Source organism: Equus caballus, chromosome 11 (genome assembly GCF_041296265.1).
Source record: "Equus caballus isolate H_3958 breed thoroughbred chromosome 11, TB-T2T, whole genome shotgun sequence".
In the NCBI taxonomy this organism is placed as follows: Eukaryota; Metazoa; Chordata; class Mammalia; order Perissodactyla; family Equidae; genus Equus; species Equus caballus.
Genome location: NC_091694.1, coordinates 46075395 through 46095392, shown reverse-complemented (window position 1 = coordinate 46095392; position 19998 = coordinate 46075395). Strand labels below are relative to the sequence as shown.

Sequence of the window (19998 nt, the reverse complement as noted above, 5' to 3'; positions counted from 1 at the left end):
CCAGCTGTCTAAGATCCTATGGTGACCTGGGCCACTCCAAGACCATCAGTCAACCATGACCCTACTACATTTTATCTGAATGCCCATTTGGTCTGTGGAAGCTGCTCCCAGAGCAGGTTGCTCTGCACTCACTGCTGCACCTCCAGCCCCTTGACCTGGCCTCTGGCACCAGCCCCCCAGAGTGTGCACCTTTTCATCCTTCTGATACTTGCTCCACACATCCTTGGTGAGGCCCCCAGAGGCCCCTGGGGGCCAGGTGGGCGGGATGATGTTGTGATGCACCAGTGCTGACAGGTGGGTCCGCACCGTGGATAGGTGGCGGCAGTAGGCCAGCCCTGTGGAGTCGGGGGAGCCAGGAGGCTGTGACCACGTGGTTCCCCCAGCTCCCACCCCAGCCCCTCGCAGCCCCACCTCACCCCACACTTACAGCCATAGAAGGCTCGGGACACAATCTGCCTCTTCATGCTCTCACACAGTAGCCTGAGTGGCAACCTGTGGAAACAACTGGGCTCAGAAGAGAGGGGCCTATGGCCCCTCTGGTGGGAGGAGGTTGAAAATGAAGGACATTCTGGCTTGGGAGCAGGTAAGGCACTTGGAGTGGTACAGGGAGCAGGATCCACATCCCTGTCCCTGCCAGCCACTCTGGGTAGAGCTCCCAGGGCCCCAGCCTGGTCCCCAACCACCCAGGGGAACTTGGGCAACTAACTTCACTTCACATTAGTGAATTTTGGTTTCCTCATGTGAAAATGGAGAGAACCATCTCAGGGTCATCAGGAATAAGAGGTAAAAAATGAAGTAACAGGTAAAAGAAAGCAGCCAGCAAAAGCATCAAGTGCTGGCACATGACCCTCATACAAACGCCATTCACATACTGTTCCTGGCACATGGCAGATGCTCAGATCTGTTGCGTGTCCTTAGACGTACAGCCTAATGGAGGATCTACATCCATGTTGGGAAGAGGAGCTCACAAGTCCTGAGCACCTACCATGTGCCAGGCCCAGCTCTGGGTGCTCACATGGGTTACAGACCTCATTTAGTCCTCACAGGTACCTTAAGAAGCAGGTGGCATTATCCCCATTTTACAGATGAGTAAACTGAGGCTCAGAAACGTAGAACCTCATAGAAACTCAGTAATTTGCCAAAGTCACATGGGTAGCAGGAGTGAAATTCAAACCCATGTCTGTCCAACATGAGGCCACCCTGTCAGGCAAGTGACACAGCCCCTAAGGACAGACTGATACACGCACAAGAACAGACACACCCCCAGGAAGCTGGTGTTCCAGGCCCTGCCCACTCACCGGTCGGGGACACAGCTGCAGTGACTGGGGGTTGCATATGGGGAGCTGCTGGTGGAGCAGGAGGGGCAGGAGGAGCCCTGGCTGCACAGGGGCTCCAGGTGCCAGGCTGGCAGGCTGGGCCCAAAGCCCTGCATCTCGATCATGTCGACAGCATCTGGGGGCAGGAAGGGGGCCATGGTGAGGGCTTGGCAGGCCTCCTCCCCTAAGCACCCTGCAGCATGTCCACCTCTGTGCCCAGGTGTGAGCTCTGGGCTGTAGCATGAAGCCACCCATTAGTGGAGAACCACAGGAATGCTGCCTGCTTGGTTCAGAGCACAGAGATGTAAACGGTGGAGAGGGAGGGTGCCTGACACTTCCCAGCCTCCACCGAGTCTTTCTGTACATGATGAAATACTTTGACCGACTCGTGGGTGACTGTGTCTGTTCTCTCCATCTTGTTAACAGCAATGGAATAAACACTAGAGGGAGAAGAAAAAAAGAGAAGGAACAACAAAAGCCTGAGCTCTCTAAATGCCACCAGCTAGCTTGGCCTTTGAGGATTCAGCCTGGTCCTCTTGGGCAAATTCAGATTTGCAGGAAGATGCCCAAAACACTACAAACTTTGAATCTTCTCAAGCCAGGGTTCTCTATCGATCAAAGCCCCCGAGGGACCCCAGGCACCTGTCCTCCTGTCCTGGCCCACAGTGGCTAGTGGCTAATGAGGAGCAGTGCTCCCTGTCCAGGCCAAGCGCCCCTGCTGCCAGCTCGCATGGGTTCCTCTTGAGTTCTCCATCCTTGCCAAGCCTGACTGCACTCAGCACGGTGGCCTCCTACAAACACACAGGGGACCTGGCAGGAAGGGCAAAATTCCCAGGGGTGTCAGGCCATGGTGGGGATGGAGGCGGTGGCTGGGCACACAGCTCCACCATCCACAAGAATGCGTCCAAGTGGAGCCTCAGAAAACAGCTCCTTGGACACATCTACACCACCCGCAGACGGAGCCTTCTCAGCCAGCCCAGCTAGTCTGAATCAGACCTCGAGACCCTTGAGAACCCAAGCGGGGCAGGGCATTGCTCATGGGGGACCCTGGCAGGTCCAGTGAGCCACGAAGATGAAGCAAAGTGAGGGCAGGCTGTGAAAGGACTAGGAGATGACGTCAGGAGGGAGAGAGAGCAGAGAAGAGCGAAGAAGAACAAGGAAAGAAAGCTCTGTGTGTGTGAAGAGACTTCTTTCAAGCAGTACTTTCTTCTGCAAACCATGGCCTGGGCTCTGGCCTGCTATGAGTCTGGAGCAGACCTTGGCCTGGTTTTTGTGGGAGCTAGACTCCAGCTCTGGGTGTGTCTCAGTGGGCAGGGCTGAGCTGAGCCCCCTCCAGGCCCTTTAGGGGCTGCTCTGTCTTGGCCCCAGGGCTCTCTTCCCAGACCCATGGCTAGGATTATTGTAGATATCTGGCCCTTCAGCTCCACCAGGAGGCAAATTAAGGGAACATACTTGGTGCAGCTCTGGGAGTGAGGGGTTGCAAGCCATGCCCGAGACTCTGGGAAGAGGGAGGGGACAAATGCAGGTGGGGTAGGGCAGGAGCCCAGCTCATGCCCCTGCAGCAGGCAGGAGAGGCCAGTTGTGGGAGGCACCAGGTGGGGAGCAGGCCCAGGCAGGCAGCAGGCAGCAGGTGGGCACGCAGGGAGGGGTGACAGGTGCAGAGGGTGGAAGGTGGGCACACAGGGAAATGAGCTCAAGCCCAGAAAGCAGGGCCCAACCAAGGCAAGTCTCCCGGGTCAATGCTCTTCACCTTAATTCTCCAGGAAGGAGCTGAACCAGCCAGGCTTGAACACTGCATCTCTGAACTAACCCAGTGCAGACAGCTGGAGCTCTGGAGTGACTGGGTAAGGGGCAGGAGGCTGGACAAGGGGTCTGCTGGGCCAGCTTTGACTCTGACTCTCTCCTCTGAGCATGAGGAAAGTTTGAAACAAAACAATCAGGGTGGTTGAACCCCACAGTCCCTAAGACTCCGAGTGAAAGGTGCCTGGCCTGGAGCAGAATTAGAGTGAACAGCATCTCTGCTCTGTGGGGAGGCAGCAGGAAAAGGAGGGGACAAGGGGAAGGAGAGGAGAGTCTGGACACCCGCCACTTGGTTCACATGCGCAAGTCAAGCATGTTGCAGGCCTGAAAAGCAACAGCTAGCAGAATGGACTCCACAGTGTTGTCATTATGGACTGGAGTGGAGGTGGGGGCTCCCACACCATCTTCCCAACCACCTGCTGTTCTGCTCATACTTCTTCCCCTTTCCCAAGTATTGGGGGCCCAAGGGCTGTCTACTGGATTGGTCTGGCCCCCAAGTTACCCAAGAGGATGCTCAGGCAAGCCCTGAGGCCTCTGGATCCTCTGGGCCTAGAGGTTTCTCTGACCCAGGAGGCTTCAGCCCTAAGATTAGTCAGGGATGGAATTCCTATCGCCAAGTCTGCCAAGACAGGGGCTCTGCTGGAACACGTCCCACCCCCGGCCCTAGTCTCCAGCCTGACTGCCAATTTGTGGGGTAGGAAGGGGCTTCCTGGCCTTGCTTGGACTCAGGCTTCCCACATATCAACCCCAAGCCCAGGTTTTCAAGGAACCAGACAGCAGGCCGTGTGCAGGCAATAAACATCAGAAGTGAGGCTCCCCTGAGTTCCCTGCCCCCGGCTGGCCTGCAGGTCCTCCTGGAGGGGCTGGGAGGGAGGGGAGGCACAAGGGCAGGCAGCTGGTGGGTAAGGGAGCGACTGGCAGGGTTGTGCTAGGTGTGTTCTAGACCAGGGACTTGGTTGCCAGGGACAAGGAGACTACTACTGGCTTGGTGGCTAGGCTAAGGTACTGGGCTCTGTGGCAGAACTTTGTGGAAGCAAAAAGGAGGGTCGCATATTCTTAGACACCCTCTGCAAGGGCAGAGAAAGGGGAGAAGAAATTAATTCTGTGGCAAGGGAATGGGTGGGGATGGGGAAGTTCCCCTAAAGTCTAAGAGAGCTGGCCTCAGCCCTTCCTGACCCATCTTCCTGTGAGCACCCCAGCCCAGCCCTCAGGGTCCCCTGGCTAATCACTTTCCAGAACACAGAGGGGTTCCCTCTCCACTAGCCTCGCTCTGTGATGAGAAAGATGGGAGGTGAGCAGAGGAACAAACGCTGAGGGGTGACGGGCACTGTGCTGTGCTGTTTATGATGAAGGGACTGCTGCAACCATGGACTCAGGTCCGTGAGGGTGGGAACACACCTGTCTTATATCTTAGGCACAGATATTTCTAGATCTCATGTTCAAGCACCAGGTGGTGCCTTCTGGAGCCCTCAGGCCTGCTAGGTAAACTGAGTCCTGGGTCTCTTTCCATGGTGGCCCCAAACTGTCACCTGACCCACAGGACTCATCTGCACGAGCTGTCCAGCCCCTATCCCTGGCCAGGTGGGGCCTGGTACCTCTGTCCTATTTCCATTAAGTCAGGAGTCAGAAGCCCAGGACCCAGAGGCCGGTCTTCCCACCAACAGGAGACAAAGAAAAAGACAGTCTTGGGTTTGCCAGCATGACTCCCAGGAGTGGGAACAAGGCTCAGAGAGCCAATCAGGATTCCTAAGAGGCAACCTGATAATCAGACCTTCCCACCAGCAGATCTCTTCCCTCTCAGGCTTGAAGGCTTCTCCTTACAAACTCCATGGGGAGCCCAGAGCCCCCTGTTCTTTGTACTGTCCCCTCTTCTTACCAGCGCCTCCTTCTGCCCTCCCTGATCTGCCTCCTGATGAAAGGGAACCACTCTAGCTGCAAGTCCCATAATGCCAACACTGCCGTTTGAGCCCCTGCAGTGGGTGGCAGGTGGGCCAGGGGGGTGAGGCAGGGGATGGGGTGGGTCAGAGAGAGGGTGAGGGATAAAAACCTTTCATCGGATTGGGAGCTGTGAGGTTCCGCGAGCAGATCATTGAGAGCATCGCGTGTAGTTTATCCTCCTCTTCCTCATCATCGTCCACCGAGGCCGCGCGGCTGGCCGCTAGGTGGTGGTAGTTAATAGTGACTGCTCAAAGAGAATAGCGAGAGAGGCAGAGGCATGAGGACCCTGCTCCCAGGCAGGAGGGACCGGACTCCCTCCTTATGGGGAGCGGACTGGAGTCTGGGTCACCTTGAGCCTGCAGGGCATGGAAAAGGGGAACAGAGGACCTGAGTGTCTTTTGATGATTTACCGGGGAGAGTGTGGAAGAAAGTGAGGGGACGGCGGCAGCTACAGGGCTCCACTCTTTGGAGGAGGCCCTCTCTGGAAGAACGGAAGAGAGAGAACTGATGCGGGTAGTGAAAGATGGGACCGGTTGGGACAGGCCAGCAGCTCAGATGCTCCCCAGCCCTGGGCAAGGCTGGGCAAGACTGTTGGCAGACGGATCCTGATCGTTCTTCAGCTTGTGTCATGATCAGGCTGGACCACACCTGAAGATTACCCTAAATCCCTCCTTTCAGACTGTAAATCCAAATTTCTCCTCCAAGGGTTTCCAAGAGCTGCTCTCAAGAAGCCTGAATCACCTGCTGGGTTTCAGCTCCTTAGTGCCCTGGCTCGCCCTCCCAGGGTAGTGTGGTCCTTAAAGTAAAGTAACCAAAATTGGGAAATGCCAAGGCTTGAAGAGGGGAGTGGAGACCAAATAATCTAAGCAAAGCAGCAGCCAGCAATTAAATGCCAGGTTTCCAAACACGTTCTGGCAAAAGATATGTCTCCTAGTCAGGCAATCTGGGAGGGGAGGGAGATCCCCATGTCTTGTGCCCTCCAAGCCTGTTAGCGCCACTGTGCTGTGGCTGTGTGTTTGCAGTCTGAGTAATGTGTCTGCTAATATGGAGACGACTTGTTGACAACCTATTGGCACAAGTTAGGAAATTTAGGGAGCAGGTGGTCTGGTTGGCAATAAATGCTCTGGACTGGCAAATTCCCTGACCTCATCCTGAAGATCAGTGAGTCTGGCCCAGAGAAACCCATGGAGAGCAGCAGCATTCTGACCAGAAAGGGAAGTCTAGAGTTGGTAGATACCTACAGACAGGCCCCCTCGGGCCCAGGAGTGTACATCCAGGCAGGACAGGACCCATAAGAGCCAAACCACCTTTCAGCCCCCTGGGCAGCTCCAAGTCTCACCCTCTTCAGATGCACCCCCTACTCCAGCCAAAGCTCCTCTCATCACTAGCCGGTTTGACAAGGGTCTGGCTCTAGTGCAGTCAGTGAACAGTTTGCACCATCCGAAAAGAAGCATTGATCCCACACACAGGCCGCCCTGTGGAAGTCAGGCGGCAGGCTGAGGAGAAATGGAGAGTTCTCCACCTTCTATTTCTAGTCTTGTCACTTTTTTTTTTTTTTCCTGGGGCAGTGCATGAAAGGATGCCTAAGAGAATATTATACAGTGATGCCTGGATCTGCCGAGCCAAGATTCTTGGGTGACGAGGTAGGGGGAAGACTGCTAGGTAGAAGAAAGGCAACTTTTCAGAGGGATGACTTGTGGGTAAAAGGTCCAGCTGAGGGGCTAAGTAAGGACCCTCTTGTCTTGACCTGGCCTGGTCAGTGGACTCTGCCTGCTGCCCCTCCTGGGTGACGCTGCACTCCCCCACCTCCCTGAGCGTCTTTCTCTCCTCCTCCATGATGAAGTTTGAGATACTCACTGTGCTCGTGCCTGTGGCCAGGGTAAATGATCCGGAACACGTAGTCTGCGGCCCGCCCCACGCCCATCTCCTCCATGTCCACGGACCGCATGCTGCTGCGCTTCCGCAGCTTGGGGAACACCTTACCCTGTGGAGGGAGGGTGGGTGGGCAGCCTGTCCAGAGCAGAGTTTGACCCAGGGTCCCACCCAAGGCTGTTCCTAAGAACTCCATGCGGGGAAAGGAAGAGAGGTGGGCAGAGAACCCACCTCACACATCTCCTCATCCAGAGCCTCCCAAGCCCTGAGGTACCTTCCCCTGCTGGGTCCAGAGCGGGGGCTCTAGCTGTCCTCGAGGCAGAAGCCCATTCTCCAGGCAAGACAGAAAGGACAGCAGGTGTCCTCCCTGTGGGAAGTGCAGCGGTGGCCTCTGGATGCCATCCTGGCTCACCAGCACAAGCGTGCCGCCGCTCTCTGTAGGGTGAACATGGGCGAGTGAGGCCAGGGCCTCCCGGAGACCTCTTGGCCATCACCAGAGGCCAGTTGGCCAGGCCCCCAGGCTGGGTAGGACAACAGTGGGGCTGAAGAAGCATGGGGACAATGTGAAGAGGACGAGATGTCCATGTACAATGTGCAGCCGGGAGAAGACAGTCTCTTTCCCCTCATCCCTGTGCCCAAGAAAGGGAGGCTCACTTTGCTGGTGGCAGTGGATGCAGACAATCTGACTGAAGGGCACAACGAGGGCATAGTCCCAGTAAACACTAGAAAGAAACCAGATCAGTGTCACTGTATTCCAAGACCTGCCATCCCGCCTTCCTCATCTCCTGGCCCCAAGACCCATGAAACTACCCTGAAATAGGATGATTATAGCTGAGAAGTGACCTCAGCCAGCCATGTCCCTCTGGGCCCCATGCTGTCTTCATGGCACGGAGCCTGGCAGTCTCAGCTGCCTAGAGCTTGGCTCAGGTAAACCCTTCATGACCAGGCCTGGCTTGATTTTAGAGAGCTTGGGAATCTCTCCAGGCAGCCTCTCCCTGTAATTCTTGGCATCCAGATAAAGAGTGAAGCCTGCCTCCTGGAGCAGCCTGGGTCTCTACATCCCCCTGCTTGGGGGCAAGTCCCCACTCCCTTCCCTGGCTCCTGGGAGCAAGTCCTAAAGCCCCCACCTCTTTTCCAGCTCGGAGTCCCCCAGAGTCCCGTTCATGAGCTGGTTGGGGGTCCACTTCAGAGTTAGGCTCTCTGCAGACTGGTGAAGGGAGAGGTAGCCAGGGACAGCCTCCATGTCCTCCTTCTACAGGGAGGAGACACGCCAGAAGACAAGAGATGATGAGGAGCTGAGAGGCTCCCAGGGATGGCCGATGGAAAAAGAGCTCCAGGTGGGAGCAGAGGAGGCCAAGCTAGGGCAGTCACAGGGTCCTGGACTGGGAGTCAGGCAGAAGCAGGGGAGAACCTGAGCCACACACAGATCTGGGCATCTCTCCCTGGCTGGCCTGGTGCCACTGGCTGTGTCCTGTTGGCCTCCTGGATGCCAGGTGCTCCAGCTTACCCAAGCTGGGCATTCACCCTGCCTGCTGGCTGCCCTTTCTGCCCCTGGACGCCTGGTTCTCAGCCAGAGCACATGCCAGTCCTGGCTCCCGCCAGCTCAAGACTAGGCATGAGGCGTATGAAACAGTGAAGTGGGGGGCAGGGCCCTTCTCCCCCTTCTGTCTGGTCAAGCCCCTGAGGAAAGAGACAGATGCGGCCAGAAGGATCCAGTCCTGGGGCCTTCAGAGGAGGGAGATAAGGGGTGGGCATTAAGCTTTCCTACCGGCTGCACCAGCACGTTGTTCTTGCCATAGAGCAGCCGCGTCCTCGAGTTCTGGTGTAGGGACTCCACATACTCGCGGGCACAGGCAGCCAATCTGTCTTCTGCAGAGCTGCCACTTGAGTGACGCTTCCGGATCTGTGCAGCAAGTCACAGCTCAGCCCCTAGCCCTGGGAAATCAGCCTTGGGGGTTAAGAACCCTAGGATTCCAGGCAGACCCTCTCTAGCTGACCCTGGGGGTCCATCCTGCCCCTCGTTTGTTCTCAGCCACCCTGTGCTCTCCAGACATGGACCAGCTGTGTGCTCCTGGCATTGATGTAAGTGCTAGTGTGGGGAAATGGCTCTCCTAGGGTGGCCACTACCATGGGGCATCTCTAAAGAACAGCCTATGTCTGCAATGAGCACAGAGGCCAGCTGCCCCTTCCTACAGGCCCATGGGCATCCTGGATGAGCACAAGGGTTGGGGAGATGGACACCCACTCCTAGGGCAGGGCGCTTTGCAGGGAAGTCCTGGCGATTAGGGGGACCCCGGATACGGTGCCTCTGGACCAGCTCGTCAGCAGAGGGATCCGTCCAGTAGTGATCGGCTGTCTTGAGCTTGGTGTACTCCAAGGCACAGGGTCCCACTGTGGAGACAGGGACAGCGAGCTTGTATGGTGCCCCCTCAGCACCTGCCCCTCCGCTCCCATTGGCCCAGCACAGGCTCTCAGGCTCACCTAGAAGAGAGGCCAAGATGGGGCCAAACACAGGGTCTGCCAGTAACGCCTCCTTCTCATAGTACTTGCTGCAGGGGGAGAGAGACAGGGGACTCATTCCAGGGCGGTCAAGCTCACCATATGAGAACATCCCCACAAAGACCAAATCCATGTCAGTCACCAAGAAGAAATGAATCTATAAGGACTGAGCTTTGTGGGGTGCCTGGTGTGGTCCATGCTTTCAGAGGGCTACAGAAGGAGATGGGACACACCTATAGACTGCCGTGGACAGCCCAGCATGCTGAGGGGTGGGCTGAAGGACTGTTCAGGAGGTGGGCCCCAGGGAGGGCACTCACCTGCAGTTCTCCACCAGGTACTGCACAACCCTGTCCAGCACTTTCTCAATGAGCGCTGTGCGTACCCACACGTGTTTCAAGGCCTGTGGGCTGAGGGCCGGGGCCTTCCCGCTGGCAGAGGCTTGTCTTCGCAGGGCCTCTTGGCTGACCCCTGAGGCCTTCCTACAAAGAGGGGGTGGGCTTCAGGAATGCAAGGGCGTGAGGGTGTAAGCACCAGACTGGTGGCACTGGGAGTGGGGTTTGGTGCCACAAGGTGAGAACCCAGAGGACTGACTGGGATAGGGGTTTAAGGTGGGGGATAGGGCCTTGTGCCTGAAAGAGACCAACTCCCACTCTTAGGCTGGTTCCTCACCCAAGAGGCCCTGCAAGAAACGGGCCCAGGAAGCCAGCCTGGGATGTAGCAAATGCTAAGTGAAAAGAACAGGGGGAAAGCGGGGGGCAGGGAGAGCCAGCCCAGGGCTCACCTGCCCTCTACTTGTTGCTGCAGCTCCTGTACCTTGTGGCAAATCTCCCCAGCCACTGGGCACGTCTTCCCCACCTTGGTGAACAGGGCCGCCATCTTGTCACTGCGCAGGAAGCCAGCGGCACGGCGTCTCAGCTGATGCAGAAGGCAAACCTCCACAGCACCTAGGCCACAAAGGGAACCAGCACCTGAGCCTGGGCAAGAGGGGGAAAGGGAGAGCACCCCTCTTCCTCATCCCTATGGACAGCAGAGGGGCAAGGGCAAGCCCTGACCCATGCTAGGCTACGGGGTGCGGGGTCATCTTAGGCAGGCCCATGAGATACCCTGACCTCCTTCCAAAATTCTCCTGTGGGGGCTTTGACATGCCACGCCGTCCCTCTTCCTCGCCTGTGTGTACATGCCTCCCGTATGTGACATCACCCCTGGGGTTGTGAGGACCAAAGCTGCCAGTTCCAGTTGGCATGGGTGGCTCCACCCCTGCCCACGAGGACAAACATGGACAGCACCTACAGGACAGGGGGCCAGGGAGCACACAGCCCAGTAGCCCTCCTGGAGAGCATGGATGATGTGGTTGCTAAGGAACAGGGCTCTGGAGAAGGAGCTGAAATATTGATGAAGCCACGGCAGAGATCAGGCCCAACAGCGGCCCCTGAACTAGTGATGAGCCCAACAGCCGACAATGAGAGATCTCTATTTCCCATGCCGGGAGGGCTTCCCTCCATTCATTTATGGTTGTAGGGGCTAGGCTTACTCTATCTGGATCATGCTTACCGCAGACAGATGCCACAGGAAGGAAAGAAGGGCTTATTTGGCGAGGGGAGGGAGTGGCCCTGGGCTTATATAGACTCTAAAATTATTAGCGTGTATATGTGCGGGAAGGAGGGGCTTCACCATTATTGAGGCCAAGGTGGTTGTTTTTTGTTGTTGTTGTTTTTTTTTTTGCTGAGGAGGATTCACCCTGAGCTAACATACATGCCAATCTTCCTCTATTTTTTAGTATGCAGGCTGCCAGCACAGCATGGCTGCTAACAGAGTGGTGTAGGTCTGCATCCGGGAACCAAACTCAGGCCTCTGAAGTGGAGCATGCCGAGCCCAGGAACCGAACCTGGGCCGCCGAAGCAGAATGTGCCAAACTTCACTAGGCCACTGGGGCTGGCCCCAAGCTGACTATTTTACAAGTGAGGAGGGAAAGGCTCAGAAAGGGGAAGGGATTTGATCACAGAAACATAGAGGCAGAGCCAGAACTAGGATCCACGGCCCTAAACCCTGGTAGAGCCCCTTTCACCTCCCCCAGGTATGTTGGGGGGGTACAGGTGGGAGGAGGTGTTTCCCTCACTTCACAAGCGCTCTTTTCACACAGAAGAAAACAGTACTGTGCTAGAGACCAGGATCTGAAAACCTGGGTGACATTACAAGAGGTGAAAGATGGAAACCCCTGGCCCCAGGGTCTGGCATGTAGGGCACTTGATCCATGTCGGTTCCTGGCTCCTTACTCCTTTTTGTTGAGATCCTGTTCTACAGCTAACCTGTAAGGGCTGGGTTTTTGCAAGACCTCTCCCTGGCAGGGAGAAGAGAGGACACATTGGAGACAGGATCACAGGCTGCCCCAGAGGTAGATGGAAATGCTGTTCTCTTAGAAACATGGGAATCAAGGCCCCGTCAAGTTTATTGTGACTAATGTAGTTAAAATATGAAACCTGGACTTAGGAAATAATCACTGGAAACAGTTTCTCACCTGTTTTTTGCCTTCATTTTTAGTAACTGACAGCCAGTCACTGCTGTCCCATAAGTTTTGTTTGGCTCTCTTGTACTGAAGTCAGGAAGCTGGAGAGTCCCTGAGGCCAACCTGGAAGCCAGCCAGCTCAGTGGGAGCTCGCAGGGGAGGGGAAACAACGCAGGACCCCTCCCTCTCCCGGGAACTTCCTGCTGGAGCTCTTCCCTGCTCAAGCCTCAGAGGACTTTATTTTACCAGATGCAGCCTTTCTTTCACAGCGTGTTCACACGTCTGTGTCCACATGTGTACTCAAAGAGACCTACCTATATGGACCATGTGTGTATGGGGCATATGGGGGCATTGTACGACCCTGGGGTGTACAGGCAAGAGACCCTTTTGTCCCAGTCTCTTGGTCCCAGGGGTGCTGCAGCTACAAGTCCACATGTGTAGGAAGGGGGTCCTCATTTCTTGGGGTTGCATTCTCCAAGCAGAGCAGGAGAGAGGCAGCACTGAACACGGCTAGAATGGCAGCAGGTGGTGCCAGTCCTGCAGGGAATCATGTGCCTCCGTGATGTGACTAATTGCTGGGATAATGAGTCATTAGCCTTCCCACCTTCCCCAGGCGACTGCAAACGCAGCCAGGCTGGGGAGTCTGGGAATGGAAGGCAGTGGCATTCCCATCCCACTTGGCCTCACTCACCCTCCCAGGCAGGCCCTGAGCATAGGCCTCGGGGTTCTCTAGGGTGAGAGGAGGCATTCCTCAGCAATTACCGCAAGTAGGGAATATTGAGAGCAGCGCAAACAGCACACCCAGTCCCCCCTGCTCCGCTCATGGCCCCTAAGTTCCTTCTGTGAAACCCAGGCAAGGTGTCAGGTAATGCCTGGGGAAGGAGAGATCCCTCTCATCCCTCTACTTTCCAAGCAAAGTAAATGATCTTCTAGGCCAGATATTCTTAACCCAGTTCCCTGGGCTCCCTGGCTAGTGATTGTTCAAACTACACTTGTCCTTCCCCATTCCTACAGGGCTGTCCCCCACAAAGAATCAGCAAATGCAATGAAAAATGTTATTGTGTGCAGTGTGTAGGCAAAATAAGAATATAAGAATAATAACAACACTAATAATAATTGAGAACTACTATACTAAGAGGATTTGTTGATGGGATTCTGGGGCACCAAGGACCCCCAAAACTGCATACAAAATTGTTGGTGTGCTCCAGCATGCTTAGGTGAGTGCTTTTTTCTGGATAGAGGATCTATGGCTCTTAGCTTCTAAAAGAGACACCTGACCCCAAAATGTTTAAGAACCCCTGCTCTAAGACTTTCGGGTTGAACAGAAACAGACATTCCCACTGATCAAAACTCTGAGATGCAAACATAAAGGCTCTCCCCTCTGCCCTCCAATATACAGTGACCACAACACTTGGAACCGCAGTTGCAGAGCCACCGGCAACAACGTCCAGCTCTCCTGCTGTCCTTGCTCCCCAAGAAGGGCCCCTCACAGACTGTCAAGCACCCTTCCCCAGGGAGAAGTCCAGACAGAGGCCTTGTCTCCTGACTGAAGGCCGAGGGGACTAGGCAGGAGACTCTAGGACTTTACTCCCCTTCCTGCCCCAGATGGCCACCCTGACCCCATCCCCAAGAGGAAGGGCTGTGGCAGCTGATGCCTATCACAGCTAAAGCACCAAGTTAGCTGAACCCAGCCTCCTAACTGAGGTGTATGGGCCTTGGTCCCCCAGCCATGAAGGACTTAGGACCCCTGTCCCAGTGGGTGCCAGCACCACCTGCTGCCACTATGAATGTACCAGAAGAGGGATGAGAAAGCCCTGACATCCTTCAGCTCATTTCACATGGGAATGATGCATACTAAGTAATAGAAATCAATGTTTTTGGTCATTTGAGTGAATGAATTGAAACAGAGAAACAGAGACATGACTCCACAAACATGAGCCCCTCACTCCCTATCCTGTTCTTCTGGTGGCCTTCAGAGTTATGGTGCCAGATGAACGCAGGGTACTCTGTCATCCCATCCCACTGACAGTAAGGCTCAGGAAACTGCAACTCTGAGCCGACAGGAGTAGTACCAATTTAACTCTAGCACCGTACTGTGGACATCCCCCCTCCCCTAAAAGGCCTGGCACCATCTTTCCTGGGAAAAGCTGGGAAGTACAGGCCCAGACCAGCCCTGGGATTCTCCCTCACCAGCCTCTGACACGCCCCTAAAGTCTATTAAGTTATCGGACTTAACAAACGCTAAATGGGCTGGAAACCACAAATGGTAATGGAATGTGAAAGGACCTCCTCCCACAAACCCCTTCCATACTGATTTAACCATTCCAAGGAGTCCAATTTAGAATGGAGAAGACATCAGCAAGTTAGCGATGGAAGGGACTTGGGAAGTTACTGAATCTTCTCAGACCTTGCTGGAGGGAGAGCTGACTGGTATAGTCTCATGGAGGCAATGTGGCACTATCTATCAACATTGCAAATAACCTCTGAACCAGGAACCCCTCTTCTGAGAATCTAGCCTACAGATATAACTGCAGGGTTACATCATTATAACAGCAAAAGACTGGAAACTATCCACCTGTCCATCAATAGCGGACAGGTTAAGTAGAAAAGGTACATTCATACAGTAGAATATTAGGCAACTCTGAACAAGTATGAGGATGCTCTAGGAACTCACAGTGGAAAGGTCTCCAAAAGCAAGATGCAGAATGGTATGACTGCATAATACCTTTTGATTACAAAAAGGGTGGGATAAACAAATACAATGTTTTTTATTAGTATAAAAAGACTCTGGAAGGATATACAAGAAACAAAAGTGTTAGTGGTTACCTGTGTGGGAATTATTAAGTGGAGGGGGGGGTGGGTGAGTGGGGGCAGGGAAAGGAGTGAGACTTCTCACTGTATATCTTTTGTATAGTTTTGATTTTTGAACTAGGCAAATATATTACCAATTCAAAATAATACTTGTATTACTTAAGTAGGTGACCCTGGGGCTGGCTGGTGGTGTAGTGGTTAAGTTTGCATGTTCTGCTTCAGTAGCCCAGGCTTTGCCGGATCAGATCCCAGGCATGGACTTACGCACCACTTATCAAGCCATGCTGTGGCGGTGTCCCACATATAAAGTAGAGGAAGATGAGAAAGGATGTTAGCTCAGGGCCAGTCTTCCTCAGCAAAAAGAGGAGGATTGGCAGTGGATGTTACCTCAGGGCTAATCTTACTCCAAAGGAAAAAAAGTAGGTGACCACGTAACCCAGAAACCACTATTCCATCATGAGACGATGCCAGAGACTCTCTCCAACCTGGACGTGAATCAAAACTCACAAAACTCAGAAAAACTGAGTCTGTCCATGGGCACCCACTCCTTCACCAGCTCCCTCAGCAAATAGGGTCTCTCAATCGGCTTGCTTCCCCGCCTCCATAGGAGCACCTGGGCTCTGCCTAGGGCAGCCACAGGTGACTGAGCTGGGCAGGGACCAGAAAAACAATTCAGTGGACTGGGACAGGCTTAGGTACCTCAGGAGCCCACAAGAATGGACTAAAGCCATGGCTGCCCAGGACATGCAGCAGTGGTTGAGAAGGGTCCTCAATCAGCCCAGAGGGCCTCAGAAACAACCCTGGCTCTCAGGTGCATATCTACGTTTAAAGCTATGCTCAGCAGCCAAGGGGCCTGGACAAGACCAGCCTCCGGTCAGCCTGGTAATAGGTGGATGCACTGAATGGCTTTCAGAGAACTAGGCCAGTTTGGTTCATATAAGGACACAGCATCCAGAGTAAGCCCAGCCTGACGTGAAGGCTAGGCCCACGGCTCTGAGCCAGGAGGGGTTGGGAATGGGAGGAGCAGGTGTGGCAAGCGTCCCCTGCTCCCCCACCTCGGCCAGCTGCCATCTGTGCAATGGGGGAGTTGAATTGTAGTTGTCAAACAGAACCCAAGTGAGGAAAGCGCTGGGTGGAGCAGCCAGTCACATATGGAGCCCCTTTTTGCTCCTGGAATTTTAGGGACACTACTCAGAGCAGAATTTTTACAGGCCAAATGCCTTGGATGGTAGAACCAAGACTGCCAGGAGAGGAACGGCCACCCTGGAGATAAATGGATAGGATGGGCAGGATGGGCAGCCTCTTTTTTTTTAAAGGAAGATTAGCCCTGAGCTAACATCTGCCACCAATCCTCCTCTTTTTTGCTGAGGAAGACTGGCCCTGAGCTAACATCCATGCCCATCTTCCTCTACTTTATATGTGGGACGCCTACCACAGCATGACTTGACAAGCGGTGCGTAGGTCTGTGCACAGGATCCAAACCAGCAAACCCCGGGCCACCGACGTGGAAGGTGAGAACTTAACCACTGGGCCACTGGGCTGGCCCCAAGCCTCTTTTTAAGCAGGAACTCCCTCCAACTGCTAATGGAGGAAGTCAATGTTTCATCTGTAGCGGAAGAAGTGGGATGAGCAAAGAGGCAAGGCCAGGCATCATCCGCCTCTCTCCTCCCCACTTCCCTCCGGCTATTTCCAACCGGGGATTTGTACCGGCTGCCTCCACTTGGAACAAGCATTTCTATGGTAACTAGGGTACATTTTCTCTTAGCCGGCACTGGTTATGCTGGCTGTTTGCTTCAGTTTTGGGAGGGCACGAAGCCTTGTTCAATATCCTAAAACAAGAAAGTACTGCCCTGATATTCCAGAACCAAGGAGGTGAGGGAAATGAAATTCATACCATACATACCCACCTTCCTTGCCCGCTGGGAGTGCAGGGCAGGGTCTATATGCACAGCACTCAGTGGCATCCCAGGGAACCAGGCCAGTGCCAGCCTCACCCAGCTTGGCAAGGGACCTACTCTCCCCCAGAGTATCTCTGGACACCATGAGTCTACTGTTCGGTGACCTGAGCTGTCTCCATGAAGGCCAACTCCTTCTCGATGCCTCACACCTCCAGGCTCCACTCCTAGGTAGTCCTCATGGGTAGACTCATCCCTGGGCAGTGCAAGCTTTGGAGCAAGACAGATGTGGGTTCAAACCCCGGCTCCTTTCTTTACTAGCTATTTGGTTTTGTGCAAACCACTAAATCTCTCTGAGCTTCAGCTGCAATTAGGCAAGAGAACAGGTCCCACTTGAATGAGTGCTGACTGACTAAAACAGCGTATGCAGAGGTGCAAAAGGCTCCTTGGATACTGCCTAGCACACTGAAGTGATTGTGAATGTTGGTGCCCTTCCTCCCTGCACCTGATGCCCATGCCCTGCCTTCCCTCCTGCACCCACAGATGATCTGGCTGTGCTCTTGTCTAAGGCCACCCCTTCTACCTGCACACTGGATTTCAGCCCCTTTCACCTCCCCAGGACATCGCTCTAGCAAACATCCCTTCTCTTTCCTATATCTTTAATTTTTCCATATTAGATACTTTCCATTTGTACGTAAACATTCTGTAATTTCTCTAGCTTAAAAAAACACCACCACCACCTCCTCCCTTGGCCCTACATTCTCATTTAGGTATTGAACCACTGAGCTGCTCCCCTTTATGAAAAATTTTTCAAGAAAGTTGCGTGTACTCACTGTCTCTATCTCCTCCTCCTCCCACCCTCTCCTCCCCCTCTTCCTTCTTTTTGTTTTAAACACCATTTCATTATGGAAAATTCCAAATATATACAAAAGTAAAGAAGATCATATAATGAACCCCCATGAACCCATCACCCAACTTAAGCAGTGATCGAGTCATGACCAATCTTGTTTCAGTTATACCACCTCCAACTACTTTTTCCCTTATGCCTAGATTATTCTGAAGCAAATTTTAGACATTATATGCTTTTATCTATGAATATTCCAATACGTATCTCTAAAAGATGACTCTTTTAAAAACACATACATAATGCCTTTATTGCACCTAAAAAGTTAATAATAATTTCTTAATATTAACAAATTCCCTGAGTTCCTGGAGTACAAATTTCTCTGATAGTCCAGATACCCTAAATTCCCAGAAACAAGGATTCCCGGATGGAATCCTGGAGGAGGTTCTAGGAGGCTTTATGGGGAAGATTGTAAGATCACTTTCAAGAACAAAGTAGAATATCACTGGTGGTGAGGATGGTAGTAACATTTATTGAGTACCTACTGCATACCTGGCTCCATGCTTTGTGCTTTACTTGCATCACCCTTTTAATCCTTACATCCACCTGGGGTAGGATCAGATCAGAGTTGCTGAATAACTGGCCATGGTCACAGGTATGTGAACCCAGGTTTGTCAAACCCCAAAGTCACAGCTATAGACCACTACCACATGGCCTCAGCCATGCCCCAAGACAGGCCGAGGGGAGCCAGTTCCCCAGAGGGCCTTCCTTTCTACTCAGTCATTTCCGGATGGAAGGGAGAAGCCAGATGTCCTGGGAATGAGCTGTTCATTCAGTGCGGGTGGGAAGAAGAGAGAGGGAATCTCTTTCACTGAAAAGAGATAGGCTAAAAACTGCCTGGAGTCTGAATCTCAAAATGTGCTGAAATATCTCTGGCTGCAATATCCCAGGTGGGATGCAATCCTTCCGTAGCACCTGCTTCTCTCCCAGCTCATTAGCATCTCCTTGCCATTCCCCAGAGGAGCTTACTGCAGCGACCTTCCTGGCTAATGAAAGCTGCTTAGCAACAGACAGCGGGTTAATAAAGCCCTGATGTTGTTCCCAGATCCACAGACTCCACCCCCATCTCCCATTACAGCTCATCCTCAGCCTGAAGCAACCCTCAAGTTGACCATCTGGACAGGAGGGCAGGGAACCTGGTGACTGAGGGGCAGGGCTGGCCCAGTCTGTCCTGGGCCCTGCCCCCAATGCCTCTAGTGGGAGAGGAGACATTTATGAGTCTGACAACCTGCTCTGCCAGGCCAGGAACCTCTCTGTGGACCAGGAACCTTGTAAACCCACTCTGTCTACCAAAGGTTAAAATCCAACCTCAGCACCCAATCAGAATACAGCAAACAGAAATACTGTGGAGGCAGAGAAACAGCGGCTTCTCCAGCTCTCATGGATTGATGCCTAAATTACTTCAGACTCCTTGACGGGAAGAGAGCACTGTGCCCTCTAAAGCACATACATTACTATCACAAATGCAGAGTTCAAAGGCAAAACTTGGGACAGTTTGCTGCTTAACCCTGACCTTGAGGTGCCCACAAGCAAAAGTTAAAGCGCCTTGCTCTCTAGGGAAAAGGATGGCAGGAGATATCAGCCTACCCCTGGGGGTTCAAGAACCACAGGGAAAACAGGAAACATTAATTTCATTCAGCAGTAAGTCTTCATATTAAAATAAAAGTTTCAAACACCATATTATAGAGCAAAATGCAAACTTGACCCAACTTTTTTTTTTTTTAAAAATTTTTATTTTTTTCCTTTTTCTCCCCAAAGCCCCCCAGTACATAGTTGTATATTCTTCACTGTGGGTCCTTCTAGCTATGGCATGTGGGATGCCGCCTCAGTGTGGCTTGATGAGCAGTGCCATGTCTGCGCCCAGGATTCGAACCAACGAAACACTGGGCCACCTGCAGCGGAGTGCACGAACTTAACCACTCGGCCATGGGGCCAGCCCCTTGACCCAACTTTTTAAGGTAATGAGGAGATATCAAAGAACCGTCTCCCACAGTGGTAGGTTTGGGCCTATTCTCCAAGCCCCACCTTCTGCCAGCGGGAGGGGCAGTCACACTGGTCCTGGCCTGAGGGTTCAGAGGCGGCTGCCTCAGAGTAGCACCTCAGCCAGGCTCTGTGGTAAGAGAACAGCACAGAGACCCCTCCCAGCCAGCCGGGGTTGCCAACAAAGCTTCCTCACAAGGTTTCCACCTGTAGGGCCCTGACTGGCTTCTGGATAGACAGGTTTAGGAACAACCACAGCAAACACACAAGAAATGCACATTTCTCCCCAGGCCTGGGAGTTTCACTGCTCCCTGTGGGTAACGGGAACCTGGGTCTCGAGCAACTTTCTTGGGTTTGCCCAGCGCCAGGTCTTGATCCAGGGATTCTCCAGCTCTATTTCTAAGGCTTTCCAGGAAGGTGCTGTTTCCAGTCCAAATGTCTGTACTCTAAGGAAGCTCAGAGAAGCACATCTTGCCCAGG

At 53.5% G+C, this 19998-nt stretch overlaps 1 protein-coding gene across 6 annotated transcripts in view; it reads right to left on the bottom strand.

The window, feature by feature from the left end:
• Window positions 1–19998, bottom strand: part of SGSM2 (small G protein signaling modulator 2) — a 34668-nt gene that overhangs the window by 7576 nt on the left and 7094 nt on the right. For 3 of the 6 annotated variants that reach the window (XR_002811652.2, XM_023653223.2, XM_023653222.2), the window contains exons 3-15: window positions 10207–10369; window positions 9743–9904; window positions 9408–9475; window positions 9172–9317; window positions 8695–8829; window positions 8054–8178; window positions 7581–7648; window positions 7201–7361; window positions 6912–7038; window positions 5164–5298; window positions 1299–1452; window positions 428–492; window positions 190–335 (exon numbers count right to left, since the gene is read on the bottom strand). Coding sequence is in view for 4 of the 6 variants with exons in the window: in XM_023653223.2 (XP_023508991.1) it covers window positions 190–335; window positions 428–492; window positions 1299–1452; window positions 5164–5298; window positions 6912–7038; window positions 7201–7361; window positions 7581–7648; window positions 8054–8178; window positions 8695–8829; window positions 9172–9317; window positions 9408–9475; window positions 9743–9904; window positions 10207–10369 (1655 nt within the window). In the remaining 2 variants the exon portion in view is untranslated. The remainder of the gene's footprint in view (window positions 1–189; window positions 336–427; window positions 493–1298; window positions 1453–5163; window positions 5299–6911; window positions 7039–7200; window positions 7362–7580; window positions 7649–8053; window positions 8179–8694; window positions 8830–9171; window positions 9318–9407; window positions 9476–9742; window positions 9905–10206; window positions 10370–19998) is intronic. The other 3 variants (XR_011423412.1, XM_023653224.2, XM_070227868.1) reach the window with 1 other exon arrangement.